The sequence below is a fragment of the Dipodomys merriami genome, unplaced genomic scaffold (assembly GCF_024711535.1).
Source record: "Dipodomys merriami isolate MVZ:Mamm:240054 unplaced genomic scaffold, mDipMer1.0.p SCAF_153, whole genome shotgun sequence".
Taxonomy (NCBI): domain Eukaryota; kingdom Metazoa; phylum Chordata; class Mammalia; order Rodentia; family Heteromyidae; genus Dipodomys; species Dipodomys merriami.
Genome location: NW_027202860.1, coordinates 564,231 through 578,528, shown reverse-complemented (window position 1 = coordinate 578,528; position 14,298 = coordinate 564,231). Strand labels below are relative to the sequence as shown.

The 14,298-nt window shown below is 35.8% G+C and overlaps 1 protein-coding gene across 2 annotated transcripts in view; it reads right to left on the bottom strand.

Annotated features, from left to right (window-relative positions):
* Mark1 (microtubule affinity regulating kinase 1) overlaps positions 1-14,298 on the bottom strand; it is a 91,490-nt gene that overhangs the window by 17,886 nt on the left and 59,306 nt on the right. For both annotated transcript variants that reach the window (XM_070022771.1, XM_070022772.1), the window contains exons 8-10: positions 12,427-12,663; positions 12,221-12,340; positions 3,798-3,897 (exon numbers count right to left, since the gene is read on the bottom strand). In XM_070022771.1, coding sequence (XP_069878872.1) covers positions 3,798-3,897; positions 12,221-12,340; positions 12,427-12,663 — 457 coding nt within the window. The remainder of the gene's footprint in view (positions 1-3,797; positions 3,898-12,220; positions 12,341-12,426; positions 12,664-14,298) is intronic.

Genomic DNA, 14,298 nt, shown 5'->3' with positions numbered 1-14,298 from the left:
TAAATGTAGAGTTGTGAATTTCTGATACTGTTGAATAGGGACAGAGAGAAAGAGAGAACAAATTGGAAACAGTGCTGGCTGAGAGTAGGTAGCAGCAGGAATGGAGAAGACGGACTCTGCTAAGAGAGTAGAAAACAGGTTAATATGGTCAAACCTACCATGAATTCACAGATCAGTGCTAATAATATGAGCCATGAAGGACTAAAGAAAAATGTTTATGATATAATTAGTTTCTCATTAGCTGCAAACTGAGATGCACCATGATATGTACAAGCACCTTAGACCTTGCTATTTTATTTTAAATTTTATTGTAAAGATGACATACAGAGGGCCTACAGCTACATGATTTGGCTAATGAGAACATTTCTGTTTGAACAAGGTCACCCCTTCCCCCTAATTATCTCCTACTTTTTCCCTTCCCAACTTCCCTCCCCCATAGTGTCTAGTGGGTTTCACTGCTGAATTGTTTCACACTTTGTCAGATAAACATATATAAAACAAAAGGAACAGAAATAAAAAATGCAACAGCAGGGAATAAACCAAAGAAAAAAGGAAACAAGAAAAAAAAAGAACCACAAACAGTATAATTAAAGATCCTCTTACTTCCATTTCTTAGTTCATTGTGATAAGCATCATTTTATATGATCTTATGCACATAGCTATTGAACCCTTGTAATCCTCTCCTAAGAATATCCTCCTTTGTTCTCACTATGTGAATATTTAGATTTCTGTTTAATCATGTGCAGTTGTTTGTCTTTTATTGTCCACTGGGTTACTTGTAGATTTATAGGCACATTCAAATGATTACAAATGAGGGGAACCATTGCAGCCTCTGTTTCTTTGGGTAAGGCTTACTTTGCTTAGTATAATTTTTTCCAAGTTTTTTCATTTCTTTACAAATGGGGCAATGTCATTCTTTCTGATGGAAGCATAAAATTCCACTGTGCATTTATACCACTTTTCTTGATCCAATTGTCCATTGAGGGGCATCTGGGTTGATTCTATATCTTGGCTATGGTAAGCAATGCTGCAATGAACATGGCTGTGCTGGTGGCTTTAGTGTAATGGTTAACTGATAGATGCTCTATGTTTAGTCTTTTAAGGAACCTCCATACTGCTTTCCAGAGCAAGGTGGTTGAACAAGTTTACATTCCCACCAACAATGAAGTAGTGTTCCCTTTTGGCCAACAGCATCTGTTATTGTTCATTTTCTTGATAATAGCCATTCTAACTGGGGTGAAGTGGAATCTCAATGCTGTTTTGATTTGCATTTCTTTTATGGCCAGAGATGTCACAAACATCTCTTCATGTGTCTATTGGCCATTCTAATTTCTTCTTCAGAGAAGTCTCTCTTTAAGTCTTTAGCTATTTATTAAATGGGTTGTTGTTTCTTTGAGGGTTTGTTTTGGGGAAGTTTAATGTTTTTGAGCTTTGAGTATATTTTAGATATGAGGTCCTTGTCTGATACATAGCTAAGACAGATCTTCTCCCAATATGTGGGATTTCTACTTCTCTTGCTAGCTATGTCTTTTGCCATACAGAAACTCTTCACTTTGATGCAATTCCATTTGTCCAACCTTTCACTTGTGATTCTGGATCTTTACTTAGGAAGTTTTGACCTGTGCTAAGGAGCCTTCATGTTTTCCCTATCCCTTCCTGTAATATTTTCAGGGTATCTGGTCTTATATTGAGGTCTTTGATCCTTTTTGGAGTTGATTCTGGTTAAGGATGACACATAAGGATCTAACTTCAGTTTTCTGTATGTTTATAGCCAGTTCAGCTAGAATATCTTTCTTCCAGCCTGTGTTTTTGGCTCCCTTATCAAACATTAGATGATTGTAGGGCTGTGGGTTCATTTCTAGGTCATCTATTTTATTCATTGGTCCTCAGGCCTATTCTTGTGCCAGTACCAAGCTGTTTTTATTACCATGGCTTTGTAATAGAGTTTGAAGCTTGGTATTGATATTCCTCCAGCACTGTTCTTCCTGCTAAGGCTTGTTTTTGCTATTCAGGGTCTTCTATTATTCCATATGAATTTTTGGATTGCTTCTATATTGCTGAAGAATGTTGATAGAACTTTGATGGATACTGCATTGAATTTGTAGGTACTTTGTCATTTACATGATGTCAATCCTTCCAATCCAGGATCATGGGAGGTTTTTATTTTTTTTTTTATTTTTTATTTTTGGTCCGGTCATGGGGCCTGAACTCTGGGCCTGGGCGCTGTCCCTCAGCTCTTCAGCTCAAGGCTAGCGTTCTACCACTTGAGCCACAGCGCCACTTCCGGCTTTTTTCTTTGTGGTGCTGAGGAATCGAACCCAGGGCCTCAGGCATGCAAGGCAAGCGCTCTACCACTGAGCCACCTTCCCAGCCCCGGTTTTTATTTTTTAACATATATTTTTATTGTAAAGATACTGTACAGAGGGGTTACAGTTATATGAGCAAGGTAATGAGTCCATTTCCTATGGAGCATTGTTACTCCCTCCTTTGTTTTTCCCCTGCCATCATGGGAAGTTTTTCTACTTCCTTATCTTCTTTAAATTCCTTTTTCAGGATTTTTAAAGTTTTTATCATAGAGATTCTTCCTATCTTTGATTAATTCCTAAGTATTTTACTTATTTTTTGAAGCCATTACAAAAGGAGTTGCTTTCCTAATTTCTGCTTTGCTCTTCTCATTGTTGGCATATAGAAAAGCTACTGATTTTTGTGAGTTAATTTTATACCCTGCTACTTTGCCAGTTTCAGATCAGCTCAAGTAACTTATGAGATGAATCTATGGAGTTCTTTAAATATAAAATTATGTCAGCTACAAAGAGGGAAAGTTTTAACTTTTTCTTTCTCCATTTGGATCCCCTTTATGTTTGTCTCTTGCTTTATTGCTCTAGCTAAGAGTTCTACTACTATGTTGACAAGGAGTGGAGAGAGTAAACCTCTTTGTCTTGTTCCTGATTTTAGAGGAAATGGTTTTAGCTTTTCATCACTGAGTATAATGCTGGCTGTAGGTTTGTCATATACAGCCTTTGTTATATTGAGGGATGAGGAACTTGATATTTTAATGTTCAGTGTAACATTAAGATAATAATGTAACTTTAAAATAACATGGAGTAATTTTTTACACACACACACACACACACACACACACACACACACACACTTTATTGTTGTATTGAGGTTTGAACTGAGGATCTTTTAGCTTGCTAGGCAAGAGCTCAATTACTTGAACCATGTAGGTCTCATATTTTTTTTTAGGGCTGCTCCAGTCTGCAACCTTCCTGCCTATGGCTCTTGTGTGGCTGAGATTACAGCTATACTTGGCTTAGTGTTTGAAATGAGGTCTTGCTAACATTTTTTGCCCAGGCTGGCCTTAAACCATGATCCAATTGATCTCTATCTCCTGAGTGTTTGGGATTACAGGTCAAGGTCAGCATGCTGGCCTAATTTATATTTCTAAACACTACCTGGTAGACTATAGAACTTTTAATTAAAAAAAAAATCAGTCATGGGGCATGAACTCAGGGCCTGGGTGCTATCCCTGAGCTCTTTTGCTCAAGGCTAGTGCTCTACCACTTTGAGCCACAGTACCACCTCCAGTTTTCTACTGGTTAATTGGAGATAAGACTTTTCAGCCCAGGCTGGTTTTCAACCATGATCCTCAGATCTCAGCTTCCTGAGTAGCTTGGATTACAGGCGTGAGCCATAAGCACCCAGATAGTACTTTTAATTTTTTATTTGCCTATTTCATTTATTTTTATTTTTTGATAGCCTATGGTAGTGCCTCATAATATTTAAATACTTACCTATTCTTTTGGTGTCATTGAAATCTGGTTCAGGTTCCGTATATGGCTTTAGTTCTTCCTCTTCATGACCAACATTCATCCATCGATCTTTCATTATTTGCTAGAAAATAAACACTAAATTATGTTTGGTAAATCACAGCAGTCAGCATCTTAATATTTTAGTAAATATGAAATTTACTGTTTTGGTCAACAAGAATCATGGGATATTCTCCAATATCTAATTTGATGTGAGACTGTGGAACACACATACTGGGATTGTCATCCATTACTCACCCAAGAAATGACTCACTATAACCTTTACCCCTATTCCTTTAAAAGATATATTTCAAATGGGCAAATTTTAATGTAAGAAAGTACTGATCCTAACCTTTAGTTTGTATTTTTACATTTAAGATTAATGAAAAGATTGTATCACTGGTCTTCTATCAAACACATGTTGGTATTTAAAAGTCACCACTTACTAAAGATAATTTAGAATATAGGAGGGAAAAGCAGTCCAGAATCACATGGAGTTTTAAGTCACAAGATAATAATGGTCTAGAGATCTGTCCTACAATAGTGCTCATATAATTAATCATACTATAATATGCATTTACATAATGTAATATGCATATAAATTGTTAAGAAGATAAATTTATGCTATTTTTTTAACCAAAGGACAGAAGAGCAACCTTGTGGGAAAATTACTATATTCATAGATTCATAATCAGACAATGGGGAACTAAAAGATGGGAAATTATCATTTATATAATAAAAATTCAGAACTTAAAGAGACATATACTCAAATAACTGTAATAATTAAAAATCCTTTTATAATATAGAATTTTAGGTTTTTATTCTACGTATTGTATATTCTATGTTTCCTTTTTCAAGTGCTACAAAATACAATTCTCCAGCTCTAGGATTTATTTTACTAATTAGGAAAATAACTATCTTTCATATACATATCTTTTGAAGACTGACTTCTTGCCTAACTATGTATCTTCCCCTTATTTACTCATAGTCACCCAAAGTCAGGCCCCAGAAAACAAACACTCTAGAACAGATCTCAGACAACTGGGAGTATAAGAGTACTATTATAAAGAATAGATGATTTTTCTAAAGGTTTTGGTCATATGATACATATTTAAATTTTATAGATAATACACATATTTAAAACATGATTGTGTTAACATGTAGCTCTTAAAAGATTACCACTAACTTTGTTTCTAATAATACTGAACATGATAATTTAAGTTTGTTATCCAACTAATTAAATAAAAGCAAACCCACTACAATTTTTCAAATAATAACACTAACATGTCAGTCTTTAGTGATTACTCATCAATTAGGAAAAAAAATCAAGAATTCTGGGGAGGTTTCACACCAGGAGGAAAAAATATGGTGAAAGTAGAGTAGACAATTTCCCCGAATTAAGATCTCTTCTATTCTTCATCCCTTTTCTTTCAAAAAAGTATGTCTAACAGAAGCTTAGAGTCAGGCACTATCAATTACAAAAAGAAAAAATTATTGTTGGCAGAATTTCCTAGTTTGAAAGGTAACACAATATTCTCCCCCTTTATCTGTAGTTTCATTTTCCACAGTCAACCATAGTCTGGAAATAATAAATGGAAAATTCCAGAAACAAATAATTCCTGTTTTAAATTGTGTGCCTTTCAGAGTGTTACTTGGACACAAACACAGTTAATCTAATAACCTAGATAGCTAAGTGACTAACCAATGGGTAGTGAATACAATAAGGATACACTGGACGAAAAAGTGACCCCTATCATCTGAGGATAAAATAGAACTGTTTGAGACTCACCAGAATTTGCTATCCATGGCCTCTTGGGGACAAATAAAGAAGTTTGACAGTGACCTGGAGCTACCTCTCTAAACCTATGTCATTCTCCTCCCCCCATCTCATCAGGTAGGTATCATATTACTCCATGTCAGCACAAGAAAAAGTGTGAACAAAATATAATTCTGAGATAAAGAGACAGCTATACAGACATGATCTGTATAGCTTTTCCTATAGTATATTGTTATAATTATTCTTATTTATTATTAGTAGCTGTTAATCTCTTACTTGGCACAATTTATAAATTAAGTTTATCACGGGTATGCATGGATTGGGGGAAAATAGAATATATAGGCTTTGATGCTCTTGAAGTTCTAGGTATCAGGAGCTCTTGGAATGTATCTCCTGAGGAGACAACTATACATAACAATCCTCAGTGAACATAATGAACTACTTAAGGACAGTCACTGGGTACACACAATGTCTCCCAGAACTTTCTAGGCTCTAATCTATCAAGCCTATTTGCTTTAGCACCTTTGTCCACTTCTATAGCTAGACTGCACAAGCACAGCTAGGGAAAGCATCTAGGGCTAGTAGTTCAAGTGCTATTTCAAAAATGAAAACCTTGGGGCTGGGAAGGTGGCTCAGTAGTAAAGCACTTGCCTTGCATGCATGAGGCCCTGGGTTCGATTCCTCAGTACCATATAAGCAAAAAGAAAAAAGCCAGGAGTGGCACTGTAGCTCAAGTGGTAGAGCGCTAGCCTTGAGCTGAAGAGCTGAGGGACAGCACCCAGGCCCAGAGTTCAGGCCCCACAACCGGACCCCCCACCCCCAAAAAATGAAAACCTTTATACATATAAATCTGCTACAAATCTAACCTCTTACCTACACATCAACACAAACAAACAAACCTAACTCAACTTTTATCAACATGTGAGTGTTCAATGAAGGCCTCTGTAGGTTTGCTGTTACAATAAATGACACTGGGCAAAGAAAAATAACAGACATAAGCTAGTTACAAATACTTGTGGTTCTTCAATCTAGACCAATCCTTAGTGATACCTTCAAGTTTAATTAAGACCACAATGTTCATAATCAATAACTAATGAAATAAGTTTTATAAATAATGAAAAAATTAGGCTCAAGAAGAAAAAATGTTAACAAAAGAGGAATTGGAAGGGAGACAAAATAACTTGAAGACTCAGTGAGAACACAACACACGTAAAGAGGCCCTCAGCAAAGCCAGCAGGATGTGTGGCTCCTGCAAGTTCAGTATGACTAGAGAGAAGTGTGTGAAAGGGAAGCAGAGCAAGGCTGAGGTAATACACTAACAGAAACCAAACTACAAAGGTTCCCTTTATGGAAAGGGTGAGTTTCAAAGGATACAATTTTGAATGGTCTCTGGTGAATATAGGGAAAGTAGACTAGAGAGGTTCAAGGCTAAAGGAACAGAAATCAACTGAGAGGTTTCAGCTGAAATCTAAGAGAAAAATGACACCCTGAACTTAAGGGAGGTAGGAGTAACATAAAAATGACAATTTCAGACTCTGCCATTCAAAACTTAACACAAAACATGACTGTAAAAAGGAGGAGAAATGAGAAAGAACACCTAAGGTTCTGGTCCAGGAAAATGAATAGGCTTTAGTACTTTTCACTGAGAAATCAAGCTTCGGAACAAAAAAGGACTTGGTGTGGGGGAGTAAACAGCTGGATCTGTTTTAACAAGTTGTTTGAGGCACTATGGGATACCCTAATAGTCATGTTCTGTAAAACACTCTGATAGTCTGTTCAGATGTTCAAGAGAAGTGTGGGTTCAGGACCAACATTTGCAAATCACTGGACTTTTCAGAAGGAATGACCAGTGAGAAGGTACAGAAGAGAACTCGATCATTTAAGGGTTAGAAGAAATAGGACATGTCCACATGGCCAAATATGATGGTATCTAACAAAGAAAGATGACTCTACTAAGGGAAGTTTCAGTGGACTGATGGCATTAGGAACTAGAAGGCAGTGGGTATAAAGGCAAATGGGTAACCAAGGGATTACTGAGAGGCAGTATGGTCTGTTTCAAAAGGGTTAAACAAGAAGTTAGCAATGGAAGGGGATTATTTCAGAGTTGATGGATGCACTTTCTGTCCTAAGTGGAAGATATATAATGTTTCCATAATGTAATTTTTTTGTTTACCTGTTATCACTATCTCTACCATCAAACTATAAACCTAAACAAAGACTGGTTAAAAACTGATTTGTTAATCTTACATATCTAGCCTCCTAAAAGAACTAACACTGAAGTTCTTGATACCTATTAGTAGACAGAATGTATAAACCTTTTCTGAATCACTTCTTTGCCCTTCCTCTGTGTTCCCATGGAACTCTGTTATTCATACTGCTATTGTCAATGACTCCTACACTTCCTCATTTATTATGGTTAGTTATGCACAGGTTTGTCTCCATTGTCTTAAAAGTCATAGAGGTCAAAGACTGTCTTGTACCACCTTTTTCAGCACAAATGCTTCCTGTTTCTGAATAGGGTATTTCAAAAAAAAAAGCTGCTGTAGGAGTCCAGGATAAGAGAGAATGCAGGGATTTAGCAGCAAAACATCATCTTAGAAAGCTGTTGAAATGTTAGGAGGAAAAACAAGATTGGCCTGGACATTTAGAAATGGAAAAGAAAGTGGAGTATCATTCTCAGTATCATCTGACATTCAAGAAAAGGATGTTAATCCAAGAGGGTTCTGAAGAATTTTAACTCAGGTGACTGGCAAAACAGAGATTCTATGAATTAAGAAACATAGGCTCAAGACCAAACTTAATAGTTGTAATACAGGCCATTAAAAGAAAAATACAGAGAATCCAAATTTCCTGATGTTTCTCAATGTATGTTTATATAGTACTCTTAACAGGAAAAAGTATATACTTGAATCAATATCTAAAATATATACGAACACTGAGAAGTGGTATAGCTTTTACTGAATATACAATATCCAACTATTGCTGCTATTAACACCAAGTATTTAAATTCATAAAGAACAATTAGCAGTGTGGACTGGAGGTGTCTAGGAAGGAGTCATAAGGAGGAGAATGTAAACTGATTCTGGAGATATGATTACTGTTTGGATTGGCAGAAAGTAAAGCAGTGGGGAGATGCTGTTCTGTGACTTGGAACAAAGATAATGTTCAAAGAAAGAGTGAAAGATAAGGTTTGTTAATCTTCAGCTGATCAACCTAATAACCTTCATCTGACAGGCAACAGAGAAATGATACATTTTATTAACAAGAAAGATAAACAACATTTTAGTAATGGTACTGAGTAAAGAGTTAGACACACAAACAGAACACTGGCCTGAGCCTTATTCAGAATCAGCTGTGAGGCAAGCTCAGCCAGGAAACATGGAGATGTAGAGATGGGGAAAGGGCAACCATGAGCAGTACCACTTAGCCTGTCTCAGTATTCTAGTAACTGGCAGTTTATATAACAACAATTGCATTTCAAAGATGAATAAAATAATCTGAGAGCTGGGTGTGGTAGTTCCTACCTGTAACCACAGCACTTAGGAGACAGAAGCAGGAAGACTGTGAGTTTGAAGCCAGCCTGGGCTACTCAGCAAGACTGTCAAACCAAGGTCTGTGGACAGTGGAACACTTACCTAGAATGTATAAGGCCCTGGGTTCTATCCCCAATACTATAAAAATGAATGAATGAATAAATACCAGAGAACAGATGGGAAAGGAGAAAGGGAAAAAGAATATAAATAAAGCAATTATAACAAACTATGTTACTACCATAGTTAGCACTCTAGAACTTAATATATGCAATACTGCGTCAAGCTGAAGGGAAAAGGAACATTAAAAAGCCGTGGGTCATGCATCTTTTGGTAAAGATAACAGCCATCAGACTATAGTACAGTAGTTCCAATCTATCCAGATTGGATTTACTATAGATTTACTAAAGATTTATCTCAGTAGGAAAAATAAACTACACTACACTATTTCTAAGAAGAGCAATGAAACAACTCAAATGTGCAGTATAGCTTAATCATAACATGATATGTCATCCATGAAGAATGACACAGCTATGGAAAGGAAAGACTTCATTCCTATGCAAAGGCAAAAAGTACAAGCCAAAAATGTTACCAGATACATAGCTATGTTTCAACACCCAAAAGTAAGTATTTTGAAAGCCACTGTTTTTAAATACTTTATAGCTTTCTTCATTATAAACTTAATAGTAATGTTGGTGTGAGGAATAAAAATAAAGACCATCTAATATAATTTCTTAAGACATTGGTATTTAAAGAGAGTTTCTTAAGGTTGATGTACTAAATCCTTTTTAAAAATATGATGTCTGATTTCACTGGAAAGTTGTTTTTGGAAACTGTGAAGGAGACCAACCTTTGTATAGTGAAACCTGAAATATTATGATAATATTTCCGATGTTAATTGAGGGTTCTGACCTGAAAATTTTAATTCAGATAAACTGGAACAGGAGGTCTCCAAGAATTACTCAAATATATCAACCTGAACTTCTAGAGATCAGATGGTTTTTAAATATCAAATCATTTTTGGTTTTGTAATTATTGTATACATAAATTGTATAAAATAATAATGGTTTCACAGTGACAAAGTTAAATATTTTAATAACAGTAATTTGGCATTTAAATTCATGTCAAACTACTCAAATACCTTAATCTTCAGTGTTCTAATGTTAAAGATGAAAGATAAATATTTGGCAATTATAAAGTAGTCAACTTTTTTTTTTTTTGGTCTGTTGTGGGTCTTGAACTCTGAGCCTGGCACTGTCCCTCAGCTCTTCAGCTCAAGGCTAGTGCTCTACCACTTGAGCCACAGGGCCACTTCTAGCTTTTTCTGTTTATGTGGTACTGAGGAATCGAACCCAGAGACTCATGCATGAGAGGCACTAAAGTAGTCATCTTTAAGACAGAAGCGTATCTGTTCTGCCCAGAGAAATTTGTATATGTTCTCTCAAAATAATTTTTGTATGTGCCTTTTAATCTGACTGTCTAAACTGCTTCAACTAAGTGAACCTCAAATAAAGTAGGTTCCGAGGATGAAAATGGGTAACAAAGTGCTGGGAAGTTGGCTCAGTGGTAGAGCGCTTGCCTTGCATGCCTGAGGCCCTGGGTTCGATTCTTCAGCACCACATAAGCAAAAAGAAAAAAAAAGCCGGAAGTGGTGCTGTGGCTCAAGTGGTAGAGTGCTAGCCTTGAGCTGAAGAGCTGAGGGACAACGCCCAGGCCCAGAGTTCAGGCCCCACGACCAGACCCACCCCCCCCACCAAAAAAAAAGAAAGAAAAAGAAAATAGGTAACAAAGCAGAAAAGTAGAGATTTATCTTCTTTAAAGTTCTAGGCCTTTAGAAGTGAGAGTTAATGATATCAACTACTTAAATGTTTCACATAATTTTCTATGATAGTTGAAAGTAAGCTTAGAAAAGCAGTGACAGAAAAATGAGATTTTTTCCTTCAGATGTAAAATATTATTAACATACCCTTCTCCCCTAAAAGAAAAAAACCCCACAAGTCTTAAAATGAGAACTAATCACATTTAAACAATAATAATTCAGTTTAAAAGTACTTGATAATTGATCCACTGATACAAAGCATTTGCAATAATTTCCCAGTGGAAGTCACCATCCCTTGGCTTCCATCAAAACATATTGCATCTCTTAGTGAAAAGTATTTGTGGAAATAAAATTACAAAGCCCAAACTAACCTGAGAGCTCTGTACACAGGGATGGCTCACTATAAGGCTGGCTGCCTCCTAACCAGCATGGAGTCCGTGCCAGAAAGCCCCATTGCTACACTAAAAAAGTACAGTTTAAATGAGGTTAATTCTCTGAATTTTCTACTCTTCCAAATTAAGGTAAATTTAAAAAAAAAGACAAAAAGCACAAGTGAGTAATGCATGCTGAATTACTGAAATTTCTTAGTATAGCCAAAACATCACTCTCAAAAACAGACAAGCAGAATACTTAAGAAACAAGTTATCCTAATTGTAGTGCCTGAAGGAAAAATAATTGGGCATTGTGATTACATGAACTTCTGCTATTATTATGCCCTAACATATTTAGTACAATAGTAAATATGGAACAGTATGTAGACAAGGTACATAAGTCTGTTAAGAAATGAAAATATCTATTTCCAAACTGATCTACTTTAAACATTCTGTAAATTTTCTGTACTGAGAGGTTTCTATTAAAATTTTTGTTATCAGATAATAATTTAAGACATAGTCATGAAATATTCACCAGACTAGAATTTTTGCAATCACTTTTCTTTGTCCTTGAAATATGTGTTGAGTCCTTACTAAAATCTATGTTTTGTTTCCAACAATGTAGTTTCTGACACAGGCTATGTTTTCTTCTTCTGTAACTCAAAGTCAACTTTATCCCTATTTTTATGTTGTTTTAATTTTAAAACCATGGAGAATAAAGTCCTTAGGGAAACCTCCTATGACAAATTTTGAATAAAGTATCATGCCATTTTTTTGTCACTTTCATATACAAGGCAGATTAGATAAGGTAGCACATTTCCCAAGAACAAAATGGGAAACCAGTGCTTTTCAAGTTCTAGAATATTATAATTACTAAACTTTGAATCTGTAGTACAAAAGAAACTACTTACTTCCAAGCTGCCTCTCTTTATTGGATTCAACACTAACAATTTCTTCAGAAGATTTTCACAGTCTGTGGACATATAGAAGGGAATACGATACTTCCCCCTTAAGACTCGCTCCCGCAGTTCCTTAAAAAAAGAAAGAAAGCACTTATAATTACCTTTTGAAATGACTGCATCTGGGGCTAAAATACGACATAAAATTTAGTTGATACCTTTAAATTCTGGCCATCAAAAGGCAAGGAACCACTGACTAATGTATAGAGAATGACGCCAAGACTCCACACATCCACTTCTGGCCCATCATACTTCTTTCCTTGGAAAAGCTCAGGAGCAGCGTAAGGTGGGCTTCCACAAAATGTGTCCAATTTGTTCCCAACTGTGAATTCGTTACTAAAACCAAAGTCAGCAATTTTAATATTCATATCAGCATCAAGAAGAAGGTTTTCAGCCTAAGAGGAAAATAATAAAAAGGACAATGTAAAAAGTATACATAAAATAAAAATCTTTGTTGAACTAGATTCAGATCTCAAACTTACAAATTTACTGCCTTTCATTATTAAATATAGTATGACATTTAGTAGCCTATGAAAGTTGTCATTTATAAGTACATATACAACTATTTAAAACAGGTTATCTAAAACCCATTGAATTCCAGTTATTTTAAACCTTTTTTTAAAACCCTTTTTTCCTTCGTGGTAGGAAACACACTGGAACTATACCTTAATAGGACTTAATCTAAAGAACAACCCTATTTTACTTTCAACTAACCCAAGTTTTTACTTGGAGGACCTCTGTTTTAATAGCATGCTTAAAAGGCTCAGGATGTATTTAAAATGACTGTCTGGATTCTGTAACTACTTTGTTCATTTCTCTTTTTGTTTTGTTTTCAGTACTCAGGGCTTATACTTGTACTTGGTAGGTAGAAGCTCTACCACTTCAGTTCATCTCCAGACTTTTATTTGCTTTCACTATTTTTCAAGTAACGTCTTGCTTTTCAGAAGGCAGACCTAAACTATGCTTTTATTTAGGCTTCCAGCTTATCTGGTATTATAGGTGTTCTGTGTCACCAGACTCATCTTTTTTTTGTTATTATAAAGGTAATGCACAGAGGGGTTACAATTACATGAGTCAGGTAGTGAGTACATTTTCTTTCATACAGTGTCTTCGCTCCCCTCACTCTCTTCTAGTCCTCTTCCTGTCTATACCCATGAGTTGTATAGTTAGTTCACTTTCATCAGTCTTCAGTGAGCTCCACTACTGCACATTTTTGCCATTTGTCCCTAGAGTTGTGTGTCCTCCCCACTCTCCTGAAGATATGCATGTGAATACACGTTAACAAAAATTTTAAAAGGCTTCGTTTCCATATCTTGGAGTTTATTTCTATATATATAATTTTATATAAATATAAAGAGGTATGTAGGCACTGTGCCTTTGTGTTTCTCTCTTAATAGTATCCTCTTTTGGTCTCACTGTGTATGACTGTCTAAAATCCTGTATAATTTATCATATTCTAGTGCATTTTAGATCTAATTTTGGCATATCAGAGATCTGAGCTTGGCTACCTCACTTAACATGATTTGTTCTAGTTCCATCCATTTCCCTGCAAGTGACATAATTTTATTCTCCCTAATGGTTGTGTAAAATTCTATTGTATATAAGTACCACATTTTTTGGATTCACTAATTTATTTTAGGGCCTTTGTGCTGTTTGCATATCTTTGCTATTGTGAATAGTGCAGCAATGAACATGGATGTGCAGGTGTCTTTATGATATCCTGGCTTGTGATGTTCTGGGTATATGCCCAGGAGTAGTATGGCTGGTTCATACGTTTAGTTTTTTGAGGAACCTCCAGACTGTTGTCCAGAGTTGTTAAACTATTCACCAACAGTACAGTAGGGTTCCTTTTCCCCCACATCTCTGCCAATATTTGTTGTTGTTTGAAATCAAAATATTGGCCAATCTAACTGGAATGAGATGGAAATTCAGAGTTCTTCTGATTTGCATTTCTTTTTTGGCCATGTGTTTCTTTGCCATTCTTCTTCTTCTTCTTCTTTTTCTTTTTTTTGCCAGTCCTGGTGCTTGTT